Source organism: Varanus komodoensis, unplaced genomic scaffold, assembly GCF_004798865.1.
Source record: "Varanus komodoensis strain SLA01 unplaced genomic scaffold, ASM479886v1 scaffold1, whole genome shotgun sequence".
Lineage (NCBI taxonomy): Eukaryota > Metazoa > Chordata > Lepidosauria > Squamata > Varanidae > Varanus > Varanus komodoensis.
Window position 1 is genome coordinate 125,492,337 of NW_025335268.1, and position 22,533 is coordinate 125,514,869.

At 40.7% G+C, this 22,533-nt stretch overlaps 1 protein-coding gene across 7 annotated transcripts in view; it reads left to right on the forward strand.

Moving 5' to 3' along the window:
- Positions 1-22,533, forward strand: part of ANKS1A (ankyrin repeat and sterile alpha motif domain containing 1A) — a 163,092-nt gene that overhangs the window by 47,716 nt on the left and 92,843 nt on the right. For 4 of the 7 annotated variants that reach the window (XM_044444690.1, XM_044444657.1, XM_044444674.1 and 1 more), the window contains exons 3-7: positions 3,958-4,114; positions 5,835-5,897; positions 16,970-17,266; positions 18,547-18,622; positions 21,369-21,470. In XM_044444690.1, coding sequence (XP_044300625.1) covers positions 3,958-4,114; positions 5,835-5,897; positions 16,970-17,266; positions 18,547-18,622; positions 21,369-21,470 — 695 coding nt within the window. The remainder of the gene's footprint in view (positions 1-3,957; positions 4,115-5,834; positions 5,898-16,969; positions 17,267-18,546; positions 18,623-21,368; positions 21,471-22,533) is intronic. The other 3 variants (XM_044444699.1, XM_044444666.1, XM_044444716.1) reach the window with 1 other exon arrangement.

Consider the following 22,533-nt stretch of genomic DNA (forward strand, 5'->3'; position numbering starts at 1 on the left):
CTTCTCCAATGTGGGTGGAAGAAGTAGCCACATTGTTGTTGAAGGAAGCGATCCAGCCCATTCCTCTGTCTGATCTCCATTATGGATTCTACTCTCAGTACTTTACAGTACCAAAGAAGAACAGCAACCTCTATCCCATCCTCAGCCTGCGGGACGCTAACCTCTTTATTCCTCATAAGAAGTCACTGCAGAATCTTCAGCCATTGCTGCACCAAGGGGACTGCTTTGCCTTGACTGACTGAAAGGATGTGTACTTTCACATTACCTTCCATTCATACTACTGGCATTTCCTCTGATTCCAGATGGGCTCTGATGCCTACCAGTTTTCAGTGCTCCCGTTTGGCCTTTGCACAAGTTCCCAAGACTTCACCAAGTGCATGGCCATTGGTTTCTGGGGAGTCAGGTGTTCTCCTACCTAGATGACTGACTGACTGACTGTTGCTCCATCCCAAAACAAACTTTTGCAATTTGTCTGGCTCACATATGAACTCCTAGGGATTCTGGGGCTGTTTATTAATAGTGTAAAATCTGTCCTTTCTCCTTCCTTGTCCATCATCTACATTGGAGTGAGACTCAGCATAGTGACAGCCTATCTCCTGCAGCCTACCTCCTAGCAGACAGGGCAGCAGTGCCAATCACTTTCGCTTCATGGCTCTGGGTTGAGCCAAGGGCTATAGCAGGGTGACCAGACTTGCTCAGCAGAAGAGCCACATATAGTCAATGTCAGATGCCTGAGAGCCACAAGTGGGTGCTCACAGGTGGCAGCAGGCAGTGGTCAGCAAGCAGAGAGCAGGTAGTGAGCACTGAGTCACAAAATAAATTCAAAGAGCTGCATGTGGCTCTCAAGCCTCAGTTTGGCCACCCCTGAACTGTGGTAAGTGGATGCTGGGTCTCATGGCAATGAAGGTCACAGTTGTCCTGTTTTCTTGGCTTTGGAAGCCACCCCTTCAGCTCTGGTTTGTGTGAGCCTATCAGCCCCAACACAACTTGATCCTGAAGTGCCTAGTGCTCCTGCACTAAGTATGGGCGAGCCTTAAATGGTGGACTTAACAGTGCAACCTGGCAGAGGGAATCAATTTCATGCTGTGGAAACCAGACACAATCCTGATCATGGATGCATTTCACCTGAGTTAGGGAGTGCACTGTTCCAGCAGCAGGATGCATGGAATGTGGATGGATCGGGACCAAAGGGAGCACATCAACTACCTTGGGCTTCTCATGGTCCAGAATGCATTGATCATGTTCCTGTTCTACCAGAAGAACAAGCATGCCTAGGTCTTCTCGAACAACTCTATGGTGGTGTTCTATCTGAACAAGCAGGGCAGCACATGGTCCTTATCTCTGACTCATCTCACCATGAAGATCTGGATACTGATTATCTGTTGTAGCTTATCCATCTGACTGGGACCATCAGCTATGCAGTAGATGCTCTGAGCGGGAGGACTGAGGGGACTCATGAATAGGAGTTGTATCCAGAAGTCATCACACATCTCTTCCTGGTGTGAGGACCTCAGTGGACCTCTGCACCATGCCAACAAACGCAGTGTGTGACAGCTTCTGCTTCTGGACTGGGACTGGCCACAGCTTGATGGGAGATGCATTCTGCCTGTGTTGGGTAGGGCCCCTGTTCCCACTTATCACCATGGTACTGAAGGCACCTTATGCATTCTGATAACGTCGTAGTGGCCCTGACAGGCATTGTTTGCCTACCACCTCTGCCTATCTGACCACAAATTCATCCAGCTCCTATTGAGACCCAACATCTTTGGGACCAAGGGATGATCCTGTGTCAGGATCAGGTCCTGAATAACTCCACAATTTCTTGCAGAACCAGGAGCACCTTTGTGGGCACTTGCAAGGAGCACCTGCGGAGCAATTCTGCAGTGCAGCTGGAGACCCCGAAGACCAGCATAAAAGGCTTCCCTGCACTACTGCTCCTTGCCACAGCAATGCAAGTGTCCTGGTGACTTCTTGTGCTCTGGCCCCTGCTTTGTTATGCCTTGTTCCAGTTTGTTCCTGCCTTTTTCAAGTCCTGCACCTGTTTGCTCCTGCCTTGTTCAAGTCTATTCCTGCCTTGCTCCAGCCAGTGCCCTTCCTGCTCTTTTCATCTTTGAGTAGACCCTGCTTCACTCCAGCCTGCTACAACCCTCTCATCAATGTCTCTCTGGTAAACTGACTTTGGAACTGTGCTCCGACTCCCTCTCCCTCCCCGTGCCTTTGACTTGTCCCAAGCCTCTGGCCTGTAGTGAGCTCTGGACTCAGCCTCAGCTTGCACCCTGGACCCAGCATTCTGCCCCTTCTTGCTGCTGCCCAGCCCTCATAACCTGTACTAATGATGCTGCCATCCATCTCATGGTGTGGAGGATTGGCTAGTGGATTGGGAGGTTCCTCTCCATCCTGAGATTAAGGCAACCCTGGATGCAGCCCTGCAACTGAACACAGCGAAATGAAATGCTTTTACTTTCTTTGCCTGGGAAGAAGCTTTCAATCTGCATCAGGCATCCATCCATCAGATCCTCAGTTTCCTCCATATGGTCCACTCCAGAGGCTTGAAAGTGGCCTCCCTCAGAGTTTACCTGGCAGCAATATCATCATTCCACAGGTTGGTCGATGATTTCTCCATAGTCTTGCATTTATTGTCCTGTTACTTCATGAGAGGTCTGCAAAACCTATTTCTGCACCCTTGATTGTTCATACTGGGCTGAAGCCTGCAGGCTTCTACAAAGCAACCCTTTGAGCCTCCAGCCACTGTGGACTCATGCCTCCTTTTGTGGAAAGAGGCTATCACATTAGTAAGGCAGGCAAGTGAACTTTGTACTTTGCACATCAATCCACACATTCCATAGGGACAAGATGGCCCTGCAGCCTGACCCAGCATTCCTCCCAAAGGTCATGTCACAGTTTCACCTGAACCAGGAAATTGTTTTGCCAGTGTTCTTTCTAACACCATCCAACCTGGTGGAGTCAGCCCTGCATACGCTGGACATGTGCCAGGATGCTGGCATTCTATCAGTCCTGTACTGAATCCTTCTGCCAGTCCCAAAGACCCTTTATCAGTTATGGTGGACAATCGGGAAGCTGATTAGCCCTCAGTGGCTCACACACTGAGTCATTGAAACTAGCATGCTGGCCTACCAGCTGTCCTTACTACAGCTTCCCAATCAACCCAGAGCACATTCCACCAGAGTGATGGTGACATCTGTAGTACTGCATGCAGGTATCCTTGTGATCCACTCAGTCAACCTTCATCTGGCATGACTGGCTTGACGCCCAAGCCAGACAAGATTGGTCCTTCAGTTTAGTGGTCCTCTTGGAGGTCTTCCGCTGACAACACCTGCCTGCCTCCATCTCGAGGTAAACTCACTAGTTGCCCATATGTGTGATGCACAGAGACTACAAAGAAGAAAGTAAGGTTGCTTTCCTGTAACTGTCACTCTTCAAGTGGTCATCTGTACATTCACACAGCCCACCCATCAACCCCATGTCAGTGTCAACAGCTCAGTTCCTTAGCTTTCCTTCAGGCCTGTGCCTGGATGGTACAGGTTGGCCATTCACTGGCTTTCCTCCTTGTTCTGGAGCCATACTCTTGATCTCGAGTGTACTGGGGAAAATGTTGGGAACCTCTCCTTGATATACCAATATGAAGGAGGGGATAGGCCCCTGCCAGAATGAATCTAGCTTGAAAATCTTCCTGACAGCAGGCCCCATGCAGGTGCAGAGCCCATTTGTGTGAATGCACAGATGACCACTTGAACAATGACAGTTACTGATAAGCAAACTTACTTGCTTAAGCAGTCCTTTGTTTGAACATATGAATCTCTAAATATTTTGAATTTAATGTGTTTAGACTAACTTGTATGTCTTCCATAATTCTGTATATTAACCCAGTTTTCTGCTTTTTATTGATTCTCCTGCTACTCTAAGGACTCATAGTATCGTTTCCCCCTCTCCCTACAGAGATGTTGTGGAAGTTCTGTTGAGAAATGATGCATTAACCAATGTGGCTGACTGCAAAGGCTGTTATCCTCTTCATTTGGCAGCTTGGAAAGGAGATGCTGAGATAGTGAAACTGCTAATACACCAGGGACCATCCCATACGAAAGTGAATGAGCAGGTCTGAATATATTCTTCTTTTTCATGTTTTTAATGATCTAATATTAGCAGGATAATTCCCTAGAACAAGGTGAATCCAATACCTGTAAGACTAATTTAAGATTATTGCTTGAAAGGGAACTAAATGTTAAATACTATCTCTGCATAGGATATACTTATATTTATCTGTACTTCTGCAAAGCTGCTCTTCTGTCTGGCCATCTGATTTGGGAACTGAGAAAGTGACCAGCAGATGAGTTGCAACACAGGCATAATGGAGGAGAATTAATGCAGCATTTTTGTGGAGGTGGGGAGGTTATTTGAAACTTGGTATATCAGTTCCCTTCTCTGTTGGAGCCAGAGTAACCTTTGTGTCTCTTAGCCATGTTTTTGTAACTGCTCTTACTTTGTTCCAGTAGTTGTGCTTAGCAAGGCAGCAGAGTTCATTACAGCATAGCTTCCACTTATCATAAGTAACTTACTAAAAACTTCCACTTCAGTGAGGCAAAAATCTGTAATGGTCATTACTGTTTAAAGTGCATGTCATTTGACTTGTATCATATTAAAAACAAACCATAAATCTTGTATTTTTTTGGAAGCTAACAGACTTATAAAATTCCTATTAAAAAGCCAAATGTCTTTTATGCTTCTTAGGGGCACACAGTGAAGCTGAAATCAATATTGTGGTCAGTTCATTTTAACTTTGACTACTACAAATTTCCTTCCTGTTATGATTCTCGTGTGAAATGCTGGTCTTTTGGGTATTTGCCTCTTTGTTCTAACACTGTTAAATTATAACTAGTTGATGCATTTTCCTCAGAGGTTCATATAACCAATATTTCTCCAAATTGAAAACATATTAAAGTTCAAAGAAACTGGACTATTGGGCATATTGGTGAGTTTTCTGACCAAGTTATTGGAGCAGTCTGTCCATAATGGGCACAGTTCATTTTTTCTCATTGGACATGAGACTTAGATTAGGTGAGACTCTATACTTTGTCTCTCCAGTTTCAATAGCAAGCATTACTCATGCTGTGTCACAAAGTGATTACTATGGTCCAGACTGTAACCAGGCTGAAGGTGTAGGCTACACATGTTTGTTCAGAATTAAAGTTAAAATTCCATCTCTCCTATATATACATAACTATGGGAACATAACATCTGTGATATCATGTAGTTTAGCAATATTTCCCATAAATGATCTATTCTAGGAACAAAATTTGTGCTTTAAAAGATTCAGAAGTGCTGTTCAGCTGCTGATTAGTAACATTCTTCATGTTGAAATGGCTAAATCTGCATGTTAAAATATGCCTTGATTACATTGTTTGCAAGTTCTTTTTCCTGGGCTCTCCTCGTTGTGCCCTCAAGTGCAGCTGTGATCAGTCGATTTGTTCTAGTTAACAACATTTAAGTTTTATAGCACTGGTTACTATTGTCTAGTGTCCTGGAAGGAGCTATTTCCTACAATCTCTGTCTAGCATGATGCCAAATACATAAAATAATTATTAAAATCTTAAGTAGTGAACTATAAATGATTTTCAGTTAAAGTATGCATGTTGTCTTAAAACAATGTGCATGGTGCAGTTATTGACAGCTGGAATGGCCAGTGTGATTAATCGCTTTTCATTGGAATGAAATATTGTTATGTTCTGTCATTCCTCCCCTTCAGAGTCACTCACTGCTTTGTTGCTATATCTTTGCCCATTTCATCATCACGTTTTCTTTTCCTCTCCTTTTTGTAGAATGCTCTTGAGATCAAAGAACTCAAAAAGTACGGCCCCTTTGACCCCTATATCAATGCCAAGGTGTGTACTTCGCTGCCAGGATTTCATTACATCATTACTCCAAGTTTTGTATTTGTGCTTTCAGGTGCATTATCATCTAGCTGGGAGAGTGGGGGCTGTAAATTGCATTTTTTTCTACTGTGGAATGTGTAATAAACCTCCTTTTGTAGGACAGCTTTTTGACATTCTGCTTGGGTATTTGGTTTTCCCCAGTGCTTTGACTTGCTATATGTGAGATGCTGATCAGTTCCCAATTTGGATGTAGCATTTGAAAACACAGTTTGAAAATGTTCAGATACTATTTCCCATGTTTAATAAAAGAGGGGAAAATACTGAGTGTGCTATGGTATATGATCCAAAACTGAACTCATGATTAAAGTTCAATTAACTAAAGAGAGCTATACTGTGTAAGATATCAAAATAGTATGGTAGTGGTTTGGTGACGACACCAATATCCATGTTCGTGTGTGTGTATCTTTACTTGTTTCCTTGGATGCATTTTGGCATTGAATCATTGTGTTGTCTGAGCCTTACCAATATTTCCCCTTTGCTTCTAGTAATTCTGGATTTATAAACAAAGTGTAAAAGCAGTTTACTGAAGCAAAGACTCTGAGAACCATTTCAAGTTGTCTAAGGTTATTAGAAATGTAATCCAATAGTATATTTTGAAGCACCCTCTTTAATTTATTATTTCGTATAATCAAATTCCAAGAAGTAGATGCAGTTGCCTTTTTTCACATTTATACTTCAGGGTCACTCCCAGCCTCTCAAATATTGGTTCTTAAGGTCCAGCAAAAATCTTACTGTACTTCATTTGCATGGCTTTAAACACACACACAGAAGCAAAAAATATAAGGAGAGAAAGTTAATAGGAAGACAGTTAATTTAAACATTTTGCTGTAGTAGGGTCCTGTATAGGAAATGTGGTTCATAAACCATGTGGTGCAGCCTTTAATGGCATATGACTCAATCCTTGATATATTAAATGACCTGCTGTTCTAAGAATAATATTCTGTTGAAGACAGTGGCATCATTTTGTTTGCTTGAGCTTGTCACCTGCCAAGTGCCAATGAGGATTTTTGGACATCAGTGACACTTCAGAAGTCATGCTCTGCATTGCTATATTTCACACTCTAGAATATATGCAGTGAGAAATACAGCAACCAGGCTGAATTAGAAACTTAAATCAATGATGTCAATCATGAATTTAAAAGAGCAATCTAAAATGGCTGTCTGTAACCCACCAAACTCTGAGAATTATGAACATCCTATGGAGAGAGTAGAAAGAGTACAAAAACGAAGTTTGTGTCCATGCTTCTCCTGCCCTGCAAAACCAGCTCTGTTCTCAGAGCACATTTTTGAGGTCAGAGATGGGTCTCTGAATTCTCCTGTGACTATTTAAACACTGTCTGGTGACCACTGGATTGTGTCCTAAACCACTGAGAAAAAAATCACCTTCAATAATAGATTAAGCTACCAGTTCTGTTCAGTAATTCAGATATTTGGTTACTCTAAAAATTAAAGTAGGTTTACAACTAAGTGGAGTGCTGATACTATCTGAAACCTTAGGTCATTGTGATTTTGTTGTACAGAGTTTATATTACCTTGGAACAAGGAGGCAATTGTGAAATTTATTTTTGTTTTGGCTCTTTATGCACATACAAGAATACTAAGCAAAAGTCGTTTATTTGAAGACTCAGTGCTGGGATCCAAAGAACCATGAACTAGTTCTGTGAGTCTGAGCAGGCTTTACACTTGTTTCTTCTCAAATGGCAGATTTGAAGGTTAAAAGAAGCAAAGAAACATTTTGAGGAACTTAACTCTAACAATATCAAGGCCAACAATAAAGACTTCTTTGAATATACCAGCTAAAGAGTCAGTTGACCTATTGAATCATAATGAAATTAAGGACATGCTAAAGAAATTCTCAACCTTATTAACAAGCTGAAAGTTAATAATTTACCAAGTCCAGATGGCATCTATCCTAGATTTCGTAAAAAGTTCAAATAGTAAAATCTCATCTTTTTACTGAAATATGTAATGTGTCCCTAAGATAATCCTCTGTGCTAGAGGAGAATGGCCAATACAACACCAATTTTTAGAAAGGGATCTCAAAATTACAGACCAGTTAATATAATGTTTTTTCCAGGTAAATTGGTTGAAATTGTTATTAAAGATAGAATTAGTAAGAGTATAGATGGACAGGCTCTGCAGAAGAAGCATCAACATTGTTTCCCTAAAGGTAAGTCCTGGCTCACTAAGCTGTTGAAGTGTCAGTAAGAATGTGGACCGAAATCCCAACTTCAAGTCTAGGCTGATGGGATCTGAGTTTGCAGTGACTGATCTTGGGGTTGTGGTGGAAAGTGCAATGAAAATGTTGGCCCAGCATGCAGCTGCTGTGAAAAAGGCAAACTCAATGTTAGGCATAATTGGGAAAAGGATTTGAACACGCAACAGTCAAGCTCAAGCTCCCCTGAGACAGATCTTTGGCATGAGTGCACTTGGAGTATTATATAAGTTCCAGTCACCACACCTGATAAAGGACACCACAAAGCTGGGAAAACTGCAGAGAAGGGCTAGAGTTACTGTGAGGCAGAATGGTAACAATAAGTGGTACTGTTTAGCTAGGAAAAAAGGCAAGTAAGGGAGGACATAATAGAAGTATTTAACAAGGTGAGGAGAAAGTGGTGAGGAAAACATATGAGTATTTCTCCCTATCCCATAATACTAGAACCTGGGATCATCCAATGAAACTGATTAGTAGGAGATTCAGGGCAGATAAAAGGGAGTATGTCTTCATACAATGGCCAATCAATCAATGGAATTCACTGTCATAGGAAGTAGAGACGGCCACCAGTTTGGATGGCTTTAAAATGGAACTGAATAATTTCATCAAAGCAAAGACTATCCATGACTACTGGCCTTGCTGGCTGTGTGCTGCCTCTGTTATCAAAGATGGTATGCCAGCATACACCATTTATTTATTGAGGAGCTTGGGCAGGCGTGTATACATCCTGCTTGAGGGAGCCTATGGGCAACTGGTTTGAATAGAGTGCTGGATGGATGAATTAGTCTGATCCAACATGGCTTTCCTTATGTTCTCAGTAAGTGAAGTTCAAAAAGCAAATTATGACATGGGGATCTTAACAACTGCCGACCCCCCGCCCCAAACCCTCAATATCTACTGAGTTAGTTCTAGCTTCTTGTGTTAGCAAGTACACTGACTTTCTAGAAGCAAAGACATGTAGTTATTGAACAGAACAATATACCACCCCCACCCCATTAGATAGAAAGTAAATTCCCATGTTACTAAGGACTATAAAGTTTCATTACTTGCCACTGGAATTCAATGCATGACCAGTTTTGACATATAACTTGAGGTGTAACATTATAAATATGTTCTTTCATGGTTTGGTCTTTTAGCTAGAAAAGGGCTTTCTCTGTGCCGCCAATCTAACGAAGGTTAATTGTCCTTAAATACATGTGAAATCTGTCACCATTTAAGGCAAGAGGTTTGGGTTAGATGGGACCAGCTTGGAATCCTGGTGGTTAGAATGTTGGATAGGAGACCCAGGAGATGTGGATTCTAGTCTTCACTCAGTCATGAAGTTCCCTGGGTGATTTCGAGCCCAACCACTCACTCTCAGCCCAACATTCCTCACAGGATGGTTGTTTTGAGGAGCTAGGCATCTTGGGGTTCCTCGCAAGAGGAAGAATGGTGGGATATAAGTGCAATGCCACTGTTCTTTTTATCTGATATAAGAACCATGCTAGAATGATCAGTCTAGACTAACATTGTGTTTTTGGAAGCTCTGAGAAGTTCATTCATATGGCATAATAATGACATGTTTTGCCTCCTCTTATTTCTAAGACCAGAGATATACTGCCTATAAACATGGAGCTTTCATTTAACTATCACATTGGTGATAGCAATTTATGAAATTCATGAGGGATAGGTCTGTCAACTTTTAGAAAGTAAGCTGGCAGCCATCACCATATCTTACATGGTAAATTTCATAATTGTAGATTGTGCATGCATATTACCTCCTGGAGCAGACTCAGTATTCTTCTATATACCAGTTACTGGGGGACAAGTGGAAAGGTATTATTACATTTGTGTCTTGCTGTGCTCTTCCCATTGACATGGTTGCTTGCTGTGCAGATCAAAATTTAGTGAGATCCAGTACAATTCTTCTGATATTCTTACACTTTTTGATAGTTCTGAACATAGTGCAAATTAATTTGGTCGGATAAGGACAAATGTTCAAAAGTTGTGATGGGGAAGTATTTATATGTATCTGTTTTTTCCATATGATAACCTTCAGAAACTATATCATGTTCATTGGTACATTTTTCTTTAAATCTATGTTGCATACACTGCATGGTATCCAGTGTTTCTCTGTATCAGTCACATCCATTTCAGTGGATTCGCGCTGTATAGCACTAACCTTGGATAATATCTACATGAGCGTGCGTGTCTGTTTGCTAATGTCATTTTGCTTCTATAATAGATGTGTGCATGTTTAAAAAAAAAGAAATATGCCATTATGTTACTATTTCTATACTGCTTGATTAGCATAGTGCTCTCAGAATGGTGTACAATATATACAGTTAAAGAAACTCTTGTTTGTCAAAAATGAAATAAAATAAAAATAGACACAGTTTCCAGGTAGAGTGAGTGGGAGTAGTAAATAGGTTCCAAGCAAGGGCTGAGTTAGTGGAAGCTTCTCTTACAATGCTTAGAGAAGGACAGATCAGTAGAAGGTGTGTATATGAGGCCTACTTTTTAAGTCTGGCAACTTTGTATTTTCATGGCTTTATAAATTTTTTTAACCACAAAGCAGTAAGAACCTATTGTCCACTTAAAATCAAGCGAAGCTACACATTTTGCACCTAACCTGGCTTGCTTTAATAGGCATAATCAAACAAAATTTTGTAGCTATTTTGTTTATTCACCACATAGTCCCTTTAAGCATTCTATGGGAGCAGACAAGAAAAAAGGCTTTAAAGTTTGCATCAGTCTGTATAAATTGTCTATAGAAGCACTAGGAACATACTATTTGGAATCTTTAAAAATTCAGTAGTATACCATCAGTAGAACTTTCAGCTATAAGTTTTAGGACACTTGGTGGTTTCTTTTCTACAGTGAAATTTTCTTCTTGTTCAACACTATATTGTATAGGGACTTGCAATAAACAAGTACAGTGATACCTCAGCTATCCGGTCGCGAACAGAAATTTCATAAAAAATTTGCTGTAGCTCGCAAACTCTGCATTGGGTGACAATTGTGAGTGCGCCCGCCTTCCCTGCATGGGCGTGATTGTGGTCGTATGGGGGGATGGCCTTGTTCATGCTGGGGGGGGGGGGGGATGGCCACAATTGCGCCTGTGTTCCCTGCCCGGGCGTGCCCACCCCCCCCCCCCCCCCCAGCACGCCCGCACCTGCCTCCCCCCCAACATGACCACGCCTGCCTCTGCCTCCCCCCGCAGCGCGCCCATGATTGCGCCTTTCTCCCTCCACCCCCCCACACGATCTCACACCCACAGCTTTGGAATATCAGGAACCATGGACATCACACCATGCCTTCTCGAGAAGCAGAGGCCACAGAGGCAGCCACACTTCATGCTTCTGTCTGGTTACTACATTCTGCTGGAGGAGCGCTTGGAACTGGCTGTATGTTTGATCTACTAGGGGACCCAGTAGTTTCCTCTTGTGAAGGCCGGTTTATCTAAAAGGAGCATATGGACTGTATGTGGACATTGCCATCTGGGCAATTGCCCTGAGAAGCCCAAATCTCCTGCGCGCTCTCCTGCCATCTCTTCGCACTCCTGTCTTGTCCTTGGTATTCCTAAGAGCTGTCAACAAGTCCTGCTCTCTCCTCTCACTCCAGCTGCAGAACAAACCTTCTCCTAACAGTCTGAAAAGAAAACTTTCCTGGGCAGATGCCCAGACAGGGAGCCTCAAGAAAGTCTGCCTGGCAGGATGTGCTCCCTCTGTCACGTTGATGCCCTTGGTGTAGGGTGCAGGGGGAGCATGTGTGAATCGTGAGCGTGGGGGGGGGGGTGGACACATGTACAGCAAGGGAGAGGAAGAGGTGGGTGGGTGTGCTTGCATGTTAGCACAAAGCATGGCAGCTGCAGGGAATGCTCCTTCAGTGTTCCTCTAGAGCAACAGTGCTACACCAATGAGTGGACAGTTGCTATGCAAAACAAATCAAAAACAAAGGCAAATGGCTTTGCCATGGTTATGGCTAGGGGAGAGTGTGGGCCACTGAGGGAGAGGCAGGTGACACAGGCAGAAGGAATTCATGTTGGGACTGATTCTGAGTCATGGGGACTGATGGTGAACCACTAGTGACTACTCATTTTTAAAGCTTTTTAGGGGGTGACTGCACAGATGTACACAATCTCGTTTGTGATTTTGCTTTTCCTGGGTCTTGGCACGGGCATACCGATGGCTGGCTGAAATGTGCAGCTTTGTCTGGCTAATGTCCCAGTGTCTGCTGTCATAGTGCAGTAGGCAGCATCTATGAACATTGACCAAACAAGCCTGCACATAGCTTGCTTTGCATACATTTGATGGCTGTCAGTTGAAAAACACAGTGGCAAAAAGCTCCCTCCCCCCAAATTTTTGGGTATGATCCTTTGATTTTTTACTATTGACCTGACTGTTCCCAGTCCCCACCACCTATTATTTATTTAAATTTATTTATTTATTTATTTAAAACATTTTTATGCTGCCCCCATCGCAACAAAGCCTCGGGGCAGCTCACAAACTATTACATGCTTTCCCAAGCCTCCAAGTACTCCAGAAAGGGGAGAACCACATATCACCCACTTTTTGTGAGCACTTTAACCATTGTCAAAATAAAGGTTTTTACTTTTGTTTTTTTACTTTCAAGCTATCTAACAAATTTTGTTAAGGGAATACAGGCAGATTTTAGAGCTATTAAAGGAGAAACAAAGTAAGGAGGCAGGTTCTGCTGTGGAGGACCTTTCAATACTAGCTGGAGGACTTGTAGGGAAGGATGGGGAGAACTATCTATGGTAAATCTGATCATCTATCAGGCAGACCATGAGTTGTTTCATGAGCAACCTGCTCTACTTAGCTTATTCACACAGTATGTTGATGTATCATGCGAACTTTACATAGGAATGCCAGCAAGAAAATGACTATAATGGACAAGAACTAGGACAAATAATTTCTACCCCTCCTTTTACTTTTCCACCTTGATTTCTTTCCTTACCCCAGTCTGAGTTCAGAGATACTGCTTCTGTGTATCTTTTACTTGTTGGATTATGAATCATGCGCATCAGTCAGATACATATCCAGATGTGTAGTTGAGGTGTTGATGCTTGCCAGTCTACACTGCATCGTTTCCAGTGAAATATGCACTTAGATTCACATCCAGTTTACATTCATAGACTATTATCTTTTGCAACACTACTGCTAATGTAAATGAAATTGCAATAGTGTAAGTGACTTCTAGTATAGTGCCAGTACTATTTAATGGCACAGTGGGTCTTCCAGGGAAAACTCTCATGCCAGCAAATTTTATTGGCATTATGCTAGAAGTTGCTCAGGTTAGTGTGTTAATTAGAGGAATAAGGTATAACCAAGGGAAGAGAGCTGGGCTATCTGGGGAACCTCAGAAAATCAGGTTAGGACACCTGGGAGACCTATGGTTCTATACCCCTGCTTTAAAATCCAAAAAAGTGTGTTAAAGCAAAATACATGGAATTTACGTTTTGTATTTTTAGGCATTCCAAAACGGACATGGGTCAAACAGAAACATAACATGTAGAAGTTATTAGTTCTTGAGCTTTTTAAAAATCCTAATTTAGAGATAGATTTAGCAGATAAAGCCTTAATATTTTTTCAGTCATATTTAAGTAAATTTCTTTGTAGCACTCTCCCAAACTCACAGCAGACAGGAACAAAAAAGGTCCTTTGTTATGTCTATCCTAGACAAGCTTATCCTATCTGCTGAAATTTGTGTTTCAAAATAACCTGACAGTTTATGGAAAGAGAAATTCCTGACATATAAAAGTTAAGATATTCAAAAATGTTATGCTTGTTGGTACATAAGAATGGAAAATATTTTTTCTAGCCATGTGACACCTGTAAAGCTGTCTCAGTGTTTGCTTTAATTATATCCTTTTCTTCAGCCATACCTATGTGTGAACTTGATTGCAGATGAGGCTCCATAGCTTAAATAACCCATGCGCTGTTGGGAATGAGCAGGATCTCATGTATATACTGCTTCCACTTTTATTTAGTAACCCATGATTGCTCTTTTTGTAGATTGTTAAGATGCTGCACAGCTTGCAAGTACTGGATTATTTAGTGGCTAAACTACTCAGCAGTTAACCCTACAACAAAGCATGGGTTAACTGGTGGATTATTTAGCCCAGTGCTTTCAGGTTCAGACATGCTCAACAACTTACACAACAGCCAGTTGTAGGTTGATAAGACTGTTTAGGCTAATCTCAGATAAGGATGTATATCACTGTCAGCAGTTGTGAATATATTCCGAGTATGAACAGTCAATTGTTTTCTGATACATGATTATGGCTCTTATTGCAGTGATCTGAGATTTCCAATTTGCTAGATATAAAATCTTAAATCTAGCTGAATGTAATAATTGCCTTTACTTATCTGTTGGAATACACCCAAATGCAAAGCATTTCACAGTCTTACAGATTTGTGAAGGGGGAGTAGGTACAAAAGCAAAGCAGCTATTTACTTTGCCAGGTCACTGAAGGTACCTTACAGCCATCATTTTCTTGCTTTACCTTCTAAATTTTATAAACATGTTCTTGTGTTTTGGGACACTGATCTATAAGAAGATTCTTATATATGAATATGTTTTTTTAAAAATTACTTTGGCTGTAATATTTTTGCATTAATCAATTAAAGCTTTAACTGCAATATGTAAAGCTGAAAGTTAAGGGCCCTTTAGATTTTGGTACCTTGTTTGTTATAATGTGTGAGGAAAGCAGAGAAAACTGAGGTTTGGCCTCTCATTGTGTAGTATCTTACTATTTATTACTTTTAATGTTCCTCCAGATTTTGATGCTGAACAGGAGCTAAAATCACAATGCAGTCATTACCTGTATGTTTAAATTCTAATAGAGACTTTTGTTTAATTTAAATTCTTGTGCTTCCTTTACATGTCAAAAGCAGGTCTTTATGGTATATAAACTTAAATGTAACTGGTTTAATTGCTTAAAAGGAAGATTATGGTATGGTCAGATGATAGCCTTAAATATGAACCATAGCTAATTACCTTTTAGCATACTTCTTCCTGTTTAATCTGTATTCGTATATCAACCAAATATAAACTGGAATGTGGGGTACAATATAATCCCCCCTGTTAATATGGAAGTTACAAAGTATGCAGATTAGGACAAAGCTTAAACTTGACTTATTTTCCTGGTGATGTTGACCTTAGTATTACATGATATATATAATTCTTAAATAAATTTCTGTCAAGGCATCATGATTCATTGGTGTCTTATACTTCAGTGCAACATCTCCTTTATAAACCTTGGTCCATATGTTCTTATTCATTTGGAATTTTAGTACATGTTGTTAATATTGCATTACCTGATCTAGGCTTACTTGTTTTTCCTTAGCAACACCTTGGCTGGGACTGTCATCATTGGATTGTTCTGTTTCTCCTGGTTTTTTAAATGTTTGTGCATGCATGTTGCTGTTTGAATTGATTTTCTTTTTGTTTCCTCCATCCTTTAAAAAAATGAACCCACTGATATCAATTCAACTTCTTTCTATCTAAGCCATTTTTATTCTTTTTTATATGGCTACCAGCATGGTTTTTGTAGTTGCTAGAATACACAGGGTTAAACCATCTAGTGCAAAAAACATTTGAAGTTATACAATAGCAGAAGTTTTGCCAATTGGAGTATTTCTGATGGAAGCAATCTGTTGCTTAAACACACATTCACAACAAGCATGCTTACATTCATAGGGCAGCATATTATAGTGCTGTTCTGCCTCTGAAATGGTCCACTAGTGGAAGAGGAGCTAGTAGTTCTTGAAATGACCCCAAACACACACATGTCCAGAATGGGACAGACCAGTGGAGCTTCCTTCTGTGAGTTCTGCTGAGCTGTCTTGTTCCAGAAATCAGCATTGCTTCCTATTTCCGGTTTGTTCCTGTTACACTAGTGCTCCATTTTGCAAGCACTTGGGCAGTATATGTTACTGGCCGCTGTTAGTATCTAAGTTTTTCAGTATACTATTTTAGCAGGATGTGTTTATTCATCTACCAGCCAACTAGGATCTGAAGAGCTCCTTAGCAGTGTGCCAAGGACGTGACTGGATTTTTTGGACACTCACTGTTGACTTTCCCATACCGTATCAGAACATGCATTTGAAATCCCTTTATTTTCAAAAAAGCAATTTGTAGCAGGCAGGGCTGCTGTTTGAGAGAAATCTAAAGTCTTCTTGAGCTTAAGGAACAAGTTCCACAGTTCTTTGAATCCCAGCAGCCTTTAAAGAAAGAAACAGGAACAATAAAAGTTAATTAACAACAGGCTAGTTCTGTAGTCTTTATTACAAACAAAAGGAGAAGCAAGGGAACCCACAGCCATTTCACTGTGTATTGAAATACTATTCGTTATTGCATGAACACACAAACTGTTGCTACACCTTGATTGTAACATTTAATGGAGTTGATACTCATTCTAAGTGTGTTTACAATTGGGGAATAATTGACATCGGAACCATGGAAGCATTAGTATTGCTTTCAAATGTTATTAAGCTGTACTTAATTTTGCACTGTTAAAGTCAGTCTTATCAGATGCTTACCTCCTCACTCTCCATACACACCTCTGTTTATAAGTTTATATTTTGATTAGGATAAGATGACATAATCACTTACTAAACTTACATTAATGCTGTCTAGTATGTGGTGCAGCTTAAACAATAGGAAGGAATTTAATCAGATAGTTTTGTTTCACTTGTGTTTAAAGAAGGCATTCGGTTATAACTGTCTATGATGTTATTATCTCAAAGAGCATGTAATATTCTCACTCTGTCTAATGGCTTTTGTACTTGTGTAATCTCAGAATAACGACAATGAGACGGCACTGCACTGTGCAGCTCAGTATGGCCATACAGAAGTGGTGAAGGTTCTCTTGGAGGAGTTGACTGACCCTACTATGCGCAATAACAAGTTTGAGACACCTCTTGATTTGGCTGCGCTCTACGGGAGACTGGAGGTTGTGAAGATGTTGCTGAATGCTCATCCCAATTTATTAAGCTGCAATACTAAGAAACACACACCATTACATCTTGCAGCTAGGAATGGACATAAAGCTGTTGTTCATGTTCTCTTGGAAGCTGGCATGGATAGCAATTACCAGGTTATTTATCTATCTGTGTTTCTGATCTGCCATGGAAAAAAATTCTGATTTGTTCAAGTGTCAATGTGAATTTAATGCTAAATACATGATTTGGGTATCACATATTGGCAGTGGATCATTTGGAACTGATGCCAAGTGTAATGAAATTCAGTGGAGTTCTCCTCAAGGATAAAAGTGTCTGATTTGTCAGCTGAGCCCCAGATGGTTCTAAAGAATGTTACCCTTGGGATTTGTGACACTTAAACCCATCCTGCAGTGTGGCAACTATATTTGGTGTTTGTTTCAGGTTTGGGTAGGGGACTTGGCCAAAATGCTTCATCAACCCCCTGTCTTAGTGCACTTACTTCTTCACTGCTATTTCTGCTGCCCCTATGCTTCCCTTTCCCTCTTGTCCCTATGTACAAAGCAATATTGCTCCATCTTGTTCCTTTCATTGCTTGCTTGGAGAGGCATGATAGAGAGACAGTAACAGCAATGTGAAGATGCAGGACCTATTTGACACATGAAGTTCTGTAAATGTACATCAATGACACTGACCCTGGTGATATTACTATGGATCCCATGAAAAATACTTACTTTTACAGAGGAAGAGTCCCTGAGCATACACAGAGTGGTTCATTGAACCCAAACTAGAAACTATATTCAAGAATCCTCCTTTTCATTAACCCTGGGCTCCAGCCCTCAGTGTGCCCTATTGGAGAAGGGCTAGCTTCCTAGATCCACACAAGCCTTCTAATTGGTTAATCCTTCTCTCCCAGTGCACCGTCATGGGTTCACAGACCTCATTTCCCAGAGCCTCAAGTCCTTATCCGAAGAGCCGGTGCCAGCCTGGCCCTGGAAGGTGTGTCAAGAATAACTGCCTCTTTCATTCCCAACAGTCCTCCATCTCTTCATAAATTCAAAAGTGTATCTTTCAATAAATATTTACTAGGGTGGCAGTTGTACAAGCTCTCTCACGTGAATGAATATACAAAGGAGATAATATTTAACAACTAAATAGTTCCATCTTCTTTGTATTAGTCCTTTCATTGAAAAAGTTTACAGGTGATCAGTTTGCAGGTGTTTTCCTAGTTGATGTAGTTCAGAGTAATGACTAGAAGGTACCTTAAACATTAGTTTAGCAGGCTTGGTAAAGTAGCTTGAAGGATTTCTGCTAATTTTGGATGAACTGTAACTTGTGCCTCTGTTTGTGAAAGGAGGCCTTTTTTATGTGCAAGTATTGCCTTCAGCGTTCACCGGTACCATTCTCAATTTGGCCATATGCTGTTTTTCATTTACAGACAGAAAAAGGGAGTGCTTTGCATGAGGCTGCTTTGTTTGGCAAAACAGATGTGGTGCAGATACTGCTAGCTGTAGGTGAGACTATTTCTCAACATTTGTTTCTTCTGTTGCAAACATCCAGTAATGTAAGCATTAGTCCTCAGAATGTCCAGTATAAACATTATTTGGATAGGTAGTTTTAGTCTCTCAACTCTGGAGTAAATACTTTAATAAGCTACCTCTCCCATAGTGCCACCATTTCTTTATTTAAAGCATTTGTGTACTGCTCTGTACCTAGTAAGATTGCAGAGCAGTGAACAATAAAAGGATAAAACAGATAAAAGACTGAAAACATTAAATACAGGTAGCATTAAAACCATGGCTGGTCAGTAAGGAGGGGTTTCTGGAACAAAGGTGCCTTCAGCAGGTGCCAAAACAAGACAGTATTAATGTATTCCAACTAGGGGAGATCCATAGAAATGGAAGCACCACACGGAAGGCTCTTCTCTTGTTGGGCCATTGGTGCATGTGGAACTACAGGAGAATGTCCTTTGATTATTTCATTGACCAGGCACATTGGTAAGGGAGAAAGATCTCTCTCAGGTATCCCCGTCCCAAGGTATTTAGAAATTTATACACTATTTTCAAAACTTTAAGTCTGGCTAGGTGGCAAACAGCCAGCCAGTGCAGTGCCTTCAGCAAAGGAGTTGCCTAGTAAAAAGGAGCAACTCCCAGCATAGCTGATTTGCTGCACTCTGTGCTAGCTCCAGCTTCTTGAACAGTCCTACATAGAGCACATTGTACTAATCCAATCTTGAGCTCACTAGTGCCTATATTACTGCGGCCAAGTTATCCCTACTTAGGAGAAGTTCTGCCTGGTGAATCAGTCAAAGATAGTAAAAGGCACTCTGAGCCACTGTGGCTTTTTGGGACTCCAGAGACAGTGATGGATCTAGGGGTGTCTTCACACTAGAGATTTGATCTTTGCAAATCAGACTTTTTCCCAGGCTTGGTAACTAGTCCCCCATAGTCCTTCACGCTTGCCTGGATTCAGTTTTAATCCACTCATCCAGCCACTCACTGTCCATACAATGTTCTGGACCTTGTATAGCCTCTCCTGAGGCAATAAGCACAAGAAGATAGAGGAAGTATCATCAACATACTGATGACACTTGGCTCCAAATCCCCTAATGAACATCTATATGAAGCCACTAGGAATGAACAACAGGACTGGGGACAAGATGGTACCCTGTTGACCCCCATAGTTGAATTGCCAAGGGGCCAAGGAATGGACACACAGTGTTAATAACTGAAATGGATTCCACAGGTAAGACCTGAACCACTGTAACACAATGCTTCCAGTGTGCCACCTGCAGAATTGTTTCAGGAGGATACCATGGTTAATGGTACTGAGTAGGATTCTCCTGCCATCTTTCTTCTGTTGATTACATCTACCCAGGACTTTTTTTGTCATCGAATGCACCGGAACAGTGTTCCGGCACCATTTTTTCCAATGGATTTTATGAAGTGATTTTGAATCGCCTGTCGGCGTAGCAGGTCAGCAGCAAAAATCATTAACATAGTGCCTGCAGGCTGCTTTTGCGTCCGTGCCGCCCGGCTTGGGATGCTGCTCGGCTTGGGATTGGTGTGTGTGGTTGCACACCGGTGGCGACATGAGTTTCGGCACTTTTTTTTTTTTTTTTTTACAAAAAAAGCACTGCATCTACCTATGCCAAAACCTGATGAGGCTTTCAGTATAAAAATATAACAGTGCTAATAAAAGCTAAATAGAACTTATTAGAAACTGACTTATTTAATCAGTCCAAACAGAAAGGTCTTCCTATGCTTGGAAAAAAAAATCGGACTTTGATAGTTGTCTTGAAGACATTTTTAAGCTGGTCAATGAGGACATTAGGTTTTTCCATATGTTTTCCATACCTTTGTCAATAAGGCAGATGATTGGAATAAGTAGGATGGCATTTTTAGCAGCTCCAAAAATCTTGTGATCAGTAATCTGGGTTTTCTGGGGAAAATTGAACTGGAAATTTTTCCAGTGCAGAGTAGCTTGATTTGTGCAAGATAATTTGCATAGGGAAATGTTCAGGTTTGCATCAGAAAGTGATTCCTATAGCAGAGGTAGGCAACTTGTTGCCCTTCAAATGTTTTGACCTCTGAGTTGCATTGTCCCTTACCATTGGCTTTTCTGGCTAAAGCTTATAGGAGCCATAGGCCAAACCATCTGGAAAGTTTCAGGTTGCTCACTCCTGCCCTAAGATTATCTAATTTAGCACATATATTTTATTTGTATGTGGTAAGCAAAGTTTAAAAAAGTACTCCATGTTTATTTTATGGTCCAGCATACCAAAAGTATTAACTTGAACTATTTAAGGAGAAAAAATAAAGAACATTTAGTGTAAATTAAAGTTAATATTATGTAGAAATTGAAATATGTGTAAATTAGAACACATCTAAAAAATTGTGAGCAATAGCTTATACTTCTCTTAAATTGCTTAAATTTGAAAAAGAGAAAATAAATTTCAGCAACTGTGGATTATATGTTGACAGCCACTCATTTATTTCAACATTTAGTTCTTTTCCACTGAGCTTTTTGGGGAACCTTCAGTTCTGTTGTCATTGATTTTATCTCACACTGAATTGTATATGTACCACATATCTGTTAGAGATAATTACCTGAAAAAGCTTTAACAACAACTTTGAAGCTGCCAGGCTTCCTTCATATTGTTTCTGCAATTGGCATCCATTCACTTTTATTAAGGAACCTTTTATAGAACAGCACATTCATATAGAAAGATATTCATAATTCTTTCTGTGTGTGTCTAAGGGATTGATGTGAATATAAAGGACAACAGAGGCCTGACAGCATTGGAGATTGTGAGGGAACTGCCATCTCAGAAAAGCCAACAAATAGCAGCTTTCATTGAAGGTAAATAATGAAGATGGTAAGGGGATGGTGGCCCGAATGTCTGAAGTGGAACAGTAAGAAGCTATTCAAATATTGGGTGGAAACCAAGTTATTATACACATGCGAAGGTGTGGTGACTTCATTTTAGTTAGTCAATTCAGAAAATGTTGGGTTGAGTTTTAGTGTGGGTGTAAAATAGATCAGACAGATAGCAAAGGTGTGTGTTGTACATCAATGCACTAGGTTTATGAAATGCATACAAGTTTCCTACCTTGTACTGAACTTGAATATTTATCTTCTCAATTTTCCTTACTTGTTTTTGTTGATTATGGGTCTAATATACCTTGCTTGTATTTATAAGCTCTTGTCTAGAGCTGTGATACGCAAAAGTGATATACTTTATAAGAGTAGTAAGATACAAGACAGCACTATGTCGGTAGTACCAGAGCAAGAAAAGGTGATACAGGCATTTTTAAAAAACATACTTTAGCATATATATTTTAACATTTTTGGCTAACAGTTTGCATGGTATTCAAAAGCAATTTAAAATGGTTTTCTAAGTTGTTATAATTGATTGAATAGTAGAGGAGAGGCATAACTCCATTAGGATTGCATTCCAAAATTGAGAACTCAACACAGTAAGGAACCTATCCCACTCTGTTGTAATACCATGGAAGAGGTGACTTATCATTAGCTGATGGCATCAGTGGGAAAACAACTATTTTGCAAGCTTTTATTTATTTATTTGTTTATTTAATTTTTCGATTTATATGCTGCCTTTTTCCTACAAAGGGCTCAAGGCAGCTTACATCATTCTCCTCCTCCATCTTATCCCCACAGCAACCCTGTGAGGTAGGTTGGACTAAGAGTCTGTGACTGGCCCAAAGTCACTCAGTTGGCTCCATGGCTGAGTGGGGACTAGAACCCAGGTTGCCTGAGCCCCAGTCCCATGCTCTTAACCACTACACCACACTGGCTTTACTTTTGGACATTGCCTCAATTTAATGCTGTGACTTGTGGCACCCAAGTATAATGTGCCAATATAATGCGGCAAGTTTGTGGAAGTAGATTTCCCTCTTTCCCC